The 11,656-nt window shown below is 44.3% G+C and overlaps 1 protein-coding gene across 4 annotated transcripts in view; it reads right to left on the bottom strand.

Moving 5' to 3' along the window:
* Positions 1-566: 566 nt before the first annotated feature.
* LOC309664046 (serine protease 55-like) overlaps positions 567-11,656 on the bottom strand; it is a 47,318-nt gene continuing 36,228 nt past the window's right edge. For all 4 annotated transcript variants that reach the window (XM_082469005.1, XM_082469004.1, XM_082469006.1 and 1 more), the window contains 3 exons: positions 10,804-11,054; positions 9,254-9,396; positions 567-910 (listed from right to left, as the gene is read on the bottom strand). In XM_082469005.1, the coding sequence (XP_082325131.1) occupies positions 608-910; positions 9,254-9,396; positions 10,804-11,054 (697 nt within the window). In that variant the 3' untranslated portion in view covers positions 567-607. The remainder of the gene's footprint in view (positions 911-9,253; positions 9,397-10,803; positions 11,055-11,656) is intronic.

Below are 11,656 nucleotides of genomic sequence, written 5' to 3'. Positions count from 1 at the left end.
CTGGTTCCTGGCGTGGGCGTGTGACTCGGGCCTAGCCTAGAAATGTGCCACTGGTGGCCACAGCGATTGGAGCAGCAATGGGCTGTGGGCCTGTGTGTCAAGAGAGCAAGACCACAGGCTTTTGCTGGAATTACCAAGAACAGGGCTCTCTCTATTCGAGCTGCTAGGCTGGTAGGATACAAACTAAAGGTACTAGTGGTCATTATAGCCACTGCTTGGAAGCTCGTTTTGAGAAATGATCCCTGTTAACATCTACTGAGCTCCTGGATTCAGCCATGCCTGAAGGCCATCAACATACCACTCCTGTTTCTTGTTTTGTTTTGTTTTTCTGTTATGTACCTCTGTAAACAACCCTTTTTGGCTTTAGATGGTTTGAGCTTGGTAACTCACCTGCAATGGAAAGAGTCCTGACTATTGCAGGGACCCAAAGCCCAGCCCCTGAGCCGTGGCTCCAGCCTGCCTGGTTTCTGATTCTACTCTCTGCTAGCAGCCTCAGTTCCTCGCCCTTACCTCTAATCTGTAGTCAGTGCCTGTGCTGGTGGCTCATTCTCACACACTCTCCTTGGTTAGCGAATAGCATCTATTTTATTATTTGTAGAAAAATAGCTTAAAACACCATGTAGGGCAGAAGGCAGGGCAGGAGCCAGAATCTGGGGCTGCCTGGCTCTGGGAATTCTGAAGCCTGAGAGCTCTTTGATTTTTGTTCGGGAGAGGCTATCATTTTCTCAGCACTAAAGGGCCGTCCCTCTAACTCAGTCACCTTCTTGATCCAGGAGTGGTAGTTTTCTAACAAGGTGTATATTCCTGGAATGTTCTTCTGTCCACAACTCTTTCCCCAGCTGATGATGCCCACCTGGAACCACTTCTTGCCAGATTCTGTGGTGCAGACGAGAGGCCCCCCGCTGTCACCCTGTGGACAGAGAACACAGATCAGCAGCGAGTCCCATTTGAAGCTATCCATCTGAGGCAGAGCTCAGCTCACTCATGGAAGGGGGTTCATGGACCTCCCGACTCCAGGCCGCCAAGGGGAATCACATCATTGCAGATCAACACCCACCCTATCCCGGCCGCACGCAGGGCACGCGCAGCACTCAGCCTGGCTCCAGGAATCGTGGTATGTGGAGCGTGGGCAGTGGCTGGGACAGGACTAGAGAGGGAAGAGGAGGAGGGGGAGGGCTGGCGAGAAAATAACTCCATGCACAGCACGGAGAGAGGGAGCCGGAACATGGAGGACCTGTCGCCCAGGCTGAGGAAGAGTGGGGACCAGTTTTGCAGGTCTTACATCAGAAGCTCTGGACAGAGCTGTAAAGGGAAGGAAGGAAAAAAGGACGCAAGGAGTGCTGTTAGGGCTGTGGATGTGACCTGGGTCTCCTTTGATGTTCTTCCGGAGGCGTGAGGGAGAAGGATGTCTCTTTTTAATTCCTTGCTGTGGGTGTTTGCAGGGGGCAAGTGAGCTAAGCTTTTCTGACTGTGTGACCCCTCCAGGGTCGAATCACATGGGTCTATGACTCAGATGATTATCTATTTATATAGAAAGTATGTACCAAGTCCCCACCGTGTTCCACACACGTACATGGCTTCCTTTTGTCCATTTTAATACAGGGAAAATGAAGCTTAAGGAGGATGAAGGGCTTGCTCAGGGTTACATGGTGTTGGGGCCAAAGTTGGAACCAGGTCTTCCTGATGCCAAAGCACATGTTCTTTCCCTCTGGGGAGCTATAATTGTTCAAGCGATCTTTCTTTCTCAGCGGAGAGATGGCCTCCTTTTCCACGGTCATCAACAGGACCGGGAATGGGATCTAACGGGAAGGAGGAGGGTCAACACCTCCTGGACATGATGTACGAGGCCCAGCGTTGGTCCTCTGACTTTTCTTTCTCATCCACCACTTCATCTCACATCTCTGTGAGGTAGGTATTTTGATTCTCATTTTATAATTAGAAAATGGAAAGTCAGAAGAGATCTGCTCACTTCCACTGAACACATCCTCAAGGAGGAAAAACTAACTGTTAGGCACTTGGGATACAAGACCTGATGGTCTAGGGAGGGAGATAGCAATGCAAACAAACAGGATCAACTGCATTTGATGAAACAGGAGAAGTGGGAAGAAGATATGGAAGCAGTGCAGGGCGGGGAGGAATTGACTCTGTTGAGGGAAAGGTCTGCCAGGATAGCCTTCAAAGCATTTTGTTTGAAGGATGAATAAGAATTTGACAGGGAGAGTGAGTGGGGGGAACTGATTGGAAAGGAATTAGGCAGGAGGTGGAGGGACCAGTTGAGGAGATGGGAATGCTGAGGACCTGAACCAGGGCTCAAGACGGTCAGGAGGCAGAGGGATGCGTTGACACTGACATGATCCGGTGACTGGTGCCATTGCACACGGGTGGTGAGGCCTAGTTCCAAGGTCACGGGGTATGGTTAACATGAGTAAAGTGCAGGGGAAGATAACGATTAAAGCGTGTTTAAGGGGAGTTTATATTGACTGTGGGACACATCGCCAAACAGAGGGATACACGGAGCGGAATGAACAGAGAGGTTGGAGCTCAAGGACACCCAGCAAGCATGATGCCAAAACCAAAACCACCCTTTCCAGTACAAAACATTGCCCTTAACGCTTGTCTGGTTTTTGTGGGTGTGTGCTTTTCTTTGTGCGCGTTCTAGTTCAAGGTCATGGGGCAAGAACCAAATCAATAGGATTGCCACTCAAAGAGCTCCTTCCATAGTGCTGTGTTTATCATTTTCTTCATGTTACGATGGCATGAATGTTATAAAAAGCCTATTAATATGTTGATTGTTATTTCCTTACATAACAGGGAGAGAACTCTGCTTGGACAAGTAACTTCTAAGCCTCAGTTTCTGCGTCATTAAAATGGAGATAATACCAGCTACTTCCCAAGATTACTGGCAATGACATTTTTAAAATCTATAAATCACTTGGCATAGGGTAAATGCCATGTAGTAAATGCTCCAGAAATGTATTAGTATTATTATTTTAGCCTTATGTATTACAAACATTATTTGTATACTTAGGAAACAGAGATCCCCTTCTCGGACTGCTGGGACACCAGAGGGACAGCTGTAAATTCATGTCCTTTCACACATAGAGTCTTAATTTTTTTTCTCTTCCAATTGGAAAGAAAGAAAGGATGTCTCAAAGGAGGGTCTGGTCTCAGCTAGCAAGGACTTGGGACTGATGACAGCCCACCTAAGGGGAACTTTCTTCCAAAGACTAAGGCTGGTAGCCAGAGACTTGTCTGGTTAGAAACATACTGACCACAGAGCCTCCTAAGTTCACTGCTGTGTTATTTACACGGCGTGATCACTTCTGTCCATTTTGGGTGAGAAGCAGATGACCTGGCTTCCAGCCTGGCCCCACTACCTCCTGGACCTCAGGCAAACCACTTAAAATTCTAAATCCCTGTTTTCTCATCTGTTAAACAGGGAGAGTGAGACCTGCCCAACCCATCTTACAGGATAGTGGAGAGAGTGAAATTATTGAATATGTGTGAAAGAGCTATGAAGTTATTACACGGCTTCGGATCCATTCAGATAGTGAAGAGAATGATCGATGATTAAAATAACGATGTTTTCTCATCTGTGAAACAGTTGCAATTAAATACTTTTATACATTTCCTTCTGGCTCTAGAGGTCTAACATGCTATGGAGTGAAATAAGATTTTCAGGCAAGTGTCACGGGTGAGGACGGGTTCAAGATAACACCCTGGAAAGTAGCCCAGGACTGTGAAGACACTCTGTGTGATAGTATTCGTGATGGCGCATGTCATTATACACTTGACCATAGAATGGACAACACCAAGAATGAACGCTAACATAAACTATGGACTTTGGGTCACTGTGATGTGTCAATGTAGGTTCATCAGTTGTAACACATGTACCGCTCTGATGGGGACGTTGATGGTATGGGAGATTACGCACGTGTGAGGACGGGGGTATATGGAAAATCTCTGTATCTTCCTCTCAATTTTGCTATGAACCTAAGACTGCTCCCTCCCCACCCCCATAAAATAAGATCTTTAAAGAAAGTTGCTCAGGTTGATATCCAAGTCAGCTTGGCATCCCCATAACCAAATTGCCCAACAGCCCAGTTGGCTGCCAGCTCTCTCTCTCTCTCTCTCTTTTTTTTTTTGATGTGGACCATTTTTAAAGTCTTTATTGAATTTGTTACAATATTGCTTCTGCTTTATGTCTTGGTCCTTTGGTCGCGAAGCATGTGGGTCCTAGCTCCCCTACCGGGGATTGAACCCACACCCCCTGTGCTGGAAGGCGAAGTCCTAACCACTGGACCACCAGGGAAGTCCCTGGCTGCCAGCTCTTAACCCCCCTCCAAGGCAGCCTCCGTCAAGGTCTCTCTCGGATGTCCCCTCCGCTAGGGCTACTGTAACTGACAGGCAGTTTCCAGCTTCCTTGGAAGGTTCATCTCTTTGGCAAACATTTGTTGAGTATTCTTCATGCCAAGCACTGTGCTAGGCACTGGGAATCCAGCCATGAATAAGACAAAATTTCTGCTGGAGTTGAGAAGAAAGATAAGAAAACTGTGCAGCATTGCAATGCCTGTTTCTCAGATGCTTGCTGGTCCTTCACAAGAAGTATTGCATTGCTAGCTTGGGACATATTTGATTTTATAGTTTGCTGCACGGTGTCACTTATTTTTTTTAAGTTGAACTTTGTTTTTTCATAGTGTAACCTTAGGGGATTACGAAGAGGAAAAGCGCTGGAAAAAGTAAACCACAAAATTCAATTGATTTGATTTTAATTTGTATTTTAAGGACAGCATAATCTTATTGCCATTACTTTGAACATATTTAAATGTTTCCATCATAAAATTATAATTTCCCTTCATTATGTGATTATGTGTTTTATTCAAGTTTGCTAAGTTTAAAAGTGTGATTTTATTTTTAAGGGCAATTATTTTTAAACCCTAAGGGGCTTTCTGCCTGGCTTACCTGGGTTTAAGTGATGATAATATTATATAATTTCAGAAAATTTTCCTTGCCTGGATCACTGTCAGCTTATTCTCAGCAACAGAAAGCTTTCTAAACAGAGAGCAAAGCTTTTCACTTCACAATTTTTTTTCTTAAAAAAGGCTTAAAACGATAACAGCACATTTATTTATAGCACTCAAGTAATAGATGATTAATTTTAGAAGCTTTCATTAAAGTACATTTTGATAGGGGAGGGATTGGAGCAAAAATCCTAGACTCCAGATGGTAGATCCAGCCATTGAAGCAAAGGGGACAGAAAATGTCATCAAAGATGACACTTGTTTCAAGTGTTGCTGCAGTTGGTTTTGGCCATTTGAATATGGGATGGTGATGAATCAAAAAGATTGAAAGGATAGGTGTGAATACTGATGAAGGTGAGCAGCGGGGGCGACAGCCTGGGACAACATCTGGTCTCCCACGCATGGCAACCCTGCCCTAGTGACCTGCTCTGCTCACCTCTCCACAGTCAACCCTGGTTATCACTGGCTTCTGAAATATTGAAAGTTCCCTGAACACAAGATACTTTTTCAAGCCTCTGTGATTTCCCCCCAGTTCTCCCTGGAATGCTCTCTCTTTCCAATCATACTATTAAATGTCGTTTTCCCCTTTTCAATTGATATTGGAGCCCTTTGTCTCCTGCTTCAGTATGAACTGGCTACTCCCTAAGTCTGTGGCATGGCTAGGATCTGAGATCTTCATTTAACCATTGCTATTGGGAAGCTTTGTCTTCTCTTTGTTTTTTGAGTTTGATATAACTGTAGATTCATGTGCAGTTGAAAGAAATAATACAGAGAGATCCCATGTACCCTTTACATGTTTCCCCCAATGATACCATCTTGCAGAACTACATATAGTACAATAGTACAATTGGGGTATTAATATTGATGCAGTCAATACACAGAACATGTCCATCATCACGAGGATCCCTCATGTTGCCCTTTTAATGCTATATCCACTTCCTTCTACTGCTAAACCCTCCTTAAGCCCTGGCAACCACTAAGCTGTTCTCCCTTTCTATAATTTTGTCATTTCAAGGATGTTATGTAAATGTCCATTGACAGAGGAGTGGATAAAGATGTGGTACATATATACAATGGAATATTACTCAGCCATAAAAAATAACAAAATAATGCCATTTGCAGCAACATGGATGGACCCAGAAATTGTCATACTGAGTGAAGTAAGTCAGACAGAGAAACACAAATATCATATATTGATTATATGTGGAATCTAAAAAAATGGTACAAATGGCACAAAACAGAAATAGAGTCACAGATGTAGAAAACAAACTTATGGTCACCTGGGGGGGAAGCGGGGTGGTGGGGAGGGATACATTGGGAGATTGGGATTGACACATACACATTGCTGCATATAAAATAGATAACTAATAAGGACCTACTGTATAGCACAGGGAACTCTACTCAATACTCTGTAATGACCCATATGGGAAAAGAATCTAAAAAAGAGTGGCGATATATATATATAACTGATTCACTTTGCTGTACAGCAGAAACTAACATTATAAATCAACTATACACCAATAAAAATTTTTTAATAAAGAATGTTATGTAAATGGAATCACACAGTGTGGGACCTTTGGGGGTCAGCTTGTTGCACATAGCATGAGTCTCTGGACACATTCACGTGGTTGCATGTACCAATAGTTTGCTTCTTGTAACAGCTGAGTGGTATTGCATGGAATAGATGTAGTGTATTTAATTATCAGTGTATTTAATTATCCATGTCTTACAGGACATTTGTTTCCAATTTTGGTCTATTACGAGTAAATCTGTTATAAACACTCCTGTACAGGTTTTTGTGTGAACACAAGCCTTCATTTCTCTGGAATAAACGCCCAAGAATGGCATTTGCTGGGTTATATGGCAAGAGCACGTTCAGTTTTTAAAGCAACTACAAAATTGTTTTCCAGAGTGATTAGACTATTTTAAACTCCCCCAAGCAATGTATGAGTGATCCAGTTTCTCTGCATTCTTATCAGCATTTGGTGTTGTTACTATTTTTTATTTTTTAATTTTAGCCATTCTGAGATGTGTAGTGATACCTGATTGTGGTTTTAATTTGCATTTGCTTGATGGCTAATGATGTTGAACATCGTTTCATTTTCTTATTTGCCATCTGTGTATCCTCTTCAGCGAAATGTCTGTTCCTGTCATTTAGCCCATTTTTGAATTGGATAGTACGTTTTTCTACAGTTGACTGCAAGAGTTCTTTATATAGTCTAGGTATAGTTTCTTTGTTGGATATTATCTCCCAATCAGTAGCTTGTCTTTTCATCCTCTTAATATGGTCTTTCATAAAGGAAAAGTTTTTAATTTTGATGAGGTCCATTTGATCAATTTTTCCTTTTATGAGTTGTGTTTTTGGTGTTACTCTATGTCCCAAAGACTTTCTATTTTTTTTTTCTAAAAAATTTTATAGTTTTCCATTTAAGTGCATGATCCATTTTGTTTTAATTGAAATTTATTCTAGGAATTAATGGTTCTCAATTTTTAAAAAAAGTTCTTTACTCAGATTTTTAGCTTTATTTTTCCTTATCCTCTGTGTATTAATAAATGGAATCCATGTATATTAGTGAAACCCTCTATTCTACTAGAGATCCTGTCTTGAGTAACAGGTTATGAGACTCGGGTTCTCATATGAATCTTCTGTTTTAACAGGCCTCTTATGAAACTGGAGTCAGGGAAGGGGGATGCCAACTCCTTTCCATTGAATTGGGGTGGAAGTCTTGACCCGCCACTCAGGCCAGCGATGACACCAAGGGGAGGAGCAGGAGTGCGGCTACCACTGGGTGGGAGCCCAAGCTCCTCAGGTGGCCTCCACTGACATTGAGGGGGACAGGGGATGGCTCATTATGACTAGATTGTACTTAAAGTCCTGGCTTTCCACTCAGCCTCCTCTGACACCACCATAGTGGACAGGGGGAGGGGGGGAAGGTGAGATTGTCCACTCGTTGCTGGGTTGCTGGGGTAGGAGCGCTGTGGGGCTTTTCCTGGTGTTTTGCTGGAATAGAATGATTATTGTTTAAAAGTTTCCACCTTGCTAGGTTGCCCTTTTCCTGGTCCAAAGAGAGGAAGGCTATCTTGTTTTGTTTTGTTTTGTTAGTTTGTCTGTGCCCATGGTGTTTTTTCCCCCAGCTGCTCCCAGGAGATGCTGAGCTGTAATGTACTACCATCCAGGCTGGGATATAAGAGGCAGAAAGAAAACCCAAGGAATTCACTGCTGTGTCATTCCTTAAGTGTTAGGATATTTGTTTCCAATTTCATCTTCTCTTCACATTTCGGAGCCTTTATTTTTGTTTCACAATATAATGTCCAGTGCTTTTAGCTGTATTTAGTGGAAGGGATCAAGAGAAATGTGTCTACTCCATCTTGCCCAGAACCAGAAGTCCCAATCCTCTGTTTTGTTTTGTAATGTTTTAAATTATCCAGAATGTGGGGAAAACACAGGGCTCGTGTGACATTGATTCTGTCTCTCTCTGTGGTCCTCATGATATTCACCACCTCGTGGGGGACTCCTTTAACATCTGCACTTACAGTTTTACACCAGTGACCAGATCCACTGCCCAGCCAATGAGTAGGCCTAAGTGGGCTCCGCAGAATGATCCTTCCCAAGATGTATCCTTCCCATCCTTAGAGCCAGAGGAAGCTAATTTATGAGGGGTTTTCCCCCTGTTTCTTCTACTATCAATCAAAACATGTTTTTCTTTTTAAATTTTTGTGTTAATTTTATTAAAGAGAAGCTAAGCTACCAGACTTTTCTTCAGTGAAACTCACATGCATTATCCAATACACTATGATTGTTTACCCAACTGCCTGCCCAGGAGACTGTGGGCTCCTTTAGGCAAGAAACCATGTCTCATCAATGGTTGAATCCCAGGGCTTAGTGCACTCAACAAAGGTAGCTAAAATTAATGAAGTAAAATAATTCCTTGTATGGATCTCAAATCGTCCTTGGCTTTTTGTTTTTTAAAGCAGTCTCAGAAATGGAAAAAGTCTTGGGGCCCTACCTGGAGAAGACCAGAAATATCTATGCAGGGTTGCTGCATACTGACTTCCAGGGAAGCACTGATATTCCAAGGACCTGACAGTAAGTATTCCTGAATCCATGTCCCCATTCCCATATCTAAGCCTGATTCCCACACATTTTCCAAACTCTATTGTCTATTCCCCATGGAGAGAGGATGCCTTTACCTTGGCAGCCCGAGGGGACAGAGGGGATACGTCCAAGTTACCTGGCAAGCATCGTAGGTCTCATTCTCGTATCCGGCACACAGCATATTTTTGGTAAGTCTTGGAAATTCCTTTAAACACTTCTCCCAATCCATGATGGTCATGGGCACTTTCAGCAGCTCTGTTTCCATAGGCTGTTTGAGACCTGACCCATAGAGAAGGCCCTTTAGGAAAGTCACTGGACAGGAGCCCCAGTGCCGATAATGCAGCTGACGTGCCCTAGACCAACCTGCCCAGTGTCCCGCCAGCCACACATCCACCTTTTTTTCACATTTTCACAGACCCTCACTCTCCATGTCCTTCCAGTAATACCCTGCAATTTACTCATTCCACCACCCCAGGCTCTTCCAAACAAGTCCCCGCCTACTTGAATTATCCCTCCCATTCAAAATCATATTCCTGCCTCCAAGAAGACTTCCATCTTGGCTCCAACAGCGCTACAGACTTGACTTCTTAGAACTGGCTTTCGATCGATTCTCAGCATAATCCTGCCTCTTCAGCATATTCGCCTCTCGCAACTTTCTGTTATGTGAGTGTGACACGTCTAACACCGGGCCGCTGAAACTGGGTTTGCACTCCCAGTGAAAGAAGCTTTCAGGTCCCCCAGACAAAGCTAGGTTGGTTGAGAGTCTTTACAGGGGGTTTGCCAAGGCCCTTCCTGGACTGCCAGCTTCCAGGAATTTGTTTGGACTTCTCTCCATCTCATTAACTCTGACCACATGGAGATTTCAAAACACTTCTCCACACTGAATATTTTTAATCGTGCAGGCACACACCTGCCTCTCCTCACTTCTAAATTTTGAGTCTTGCCCAGAGCCCTGAATCAGTGTTACACCAGTTGCCCTCTAGTTACCAAACTCCTGAAATACCTACCACCTCTTAGACCCCAGGTCGTTGCAAAGCATCCCTGAGGACCTGGAGTCTTGTTCAGGCCTGAGCTAGCGCTGTGCTATTCCGGTCCCTCCCCTACCTATTTCGTTGAGTTTTCTTTGGGAACAGTCCAGCAGGGCTTTCATAATCCCTTTACTACCCCAGTCCAGTTCCTCCTATTTTGGCCAAGTAACAATGTAACAACAAGTAACAACAACAGATTCATTTCTAAGAATGGCTGGGCAACACTCCAGGACCATCTAAAGTCTAGGCCAGGGCAGGCGTCTTGAATGCCTGTAGGAACCAGGTGGGAAACATCAATGAGTGAATCAGGGAGATGTGAGAGAGCAAAGCAGAGAGCCCCTGGCCAACTGGAGGGTTTATATTCAATGAAACAAACAAGACTGCCATGTGATGGCGGGATAGGACCACACCCGGCATCTCAGCTCGGGGCCTTGGGGGATGTTTCCTTCGCACTTGGAAGAGGCTGAGATCAGGCCTCTGTGCGTTCCTGGTGTGCAGGGATTTGCTCCGACGCAAGCCCCTCTCTCCTCCCTCCTTCCTCAGCCCTCTCCCCTTTCACCCTCTCTCCCCTCTCCTCTAGGTTTACTGGCCCATCCTCAGACACCCGTGATGTGGTCTTCCCCCAGGTGTTCCCAAGAGATGCTGAGCCGTTACTTACCAGTTTGGGTCTGCCCCCATCCTGCCACCCAGCATTTGTGCCACCTGGCGAGGCCGGGCTCTGTGGGCATGCAGATGGGTTCTTTCAGTTCGCTGAATGTGATGGGCGTGTCCAACAGCAGCAAGGAGATATCATTGTCCATGTTGAGTTTCTGAAAGTCCTTGTGCAGAATTATGCTTGTGACCCCCTTTATTTCCAGGGATGGGCTGCTTAAACTATTGGTTCCCAGCACGACTCTCAGTTCTGTTGGCCTGGTGGCGGGGAACCAGAGACGGAGAAATAGGAGGGGAAGGAAAGTCACAAGGTGCACGGAATCTGCGGTGCCTGAAAACCCTAAATCCCACACAGCTCTAGGGGCCTCTTGGATTTGTCCTACTGGGGCTGTTGCTCAGAAGATGTGAGCATTTGAAAAAGGTAGAGAAGGAGGTTGAAACAGCCACTGTGGCCAACCGTAGCTCCGTGGCTGCTCCAGAATCATCCCAGAGATGCGAATGAGATACTCCTGCCTCACGGGGCAAAGACAGGACATAGCTTTGGGCCCCCGAAGAGCCCATAAAAGACCACTTGGCACAGATCAAACTAGCCCTCAGACAGGAAGGGATTATCACATCAATTTGTCTACCAGCAATTTAGAGACTCAGGAACAGAATTTTTTTGTTTGCAACATACACAACTGACCAAAGTTTAACATTCAGAATGTATAAAGAGAGTCTACAAATTAAAAAAAAATTGTCAAAGCTCAAACAGACTTTACAAAAGAGAAAATATACCAATAAACTTGCAAATATCAACTTAGCAGTAGTAAGAAAAATGCAAATTAAGACTACAATTATAGTAGTATTTCATGCTTTTC

The sequence above is a fragment of the Balaenoptera physalus genome (assembly GCF_965194825.1).
Source record: "Balaenoptera physalus genome assembly, chromosome: 7".
NCBI classification, from domain to species: Eukaryota; Metazoa; Chordata; class Mammalia; order Artiodactyla; family Balaenopteridae; genus Balaenoptera; species Balaenoptera physalus.
Note: the sequence above shows the minus strand (reverse complement) of the source record. Positions and strands in the feature narration are given on the sequence as shown.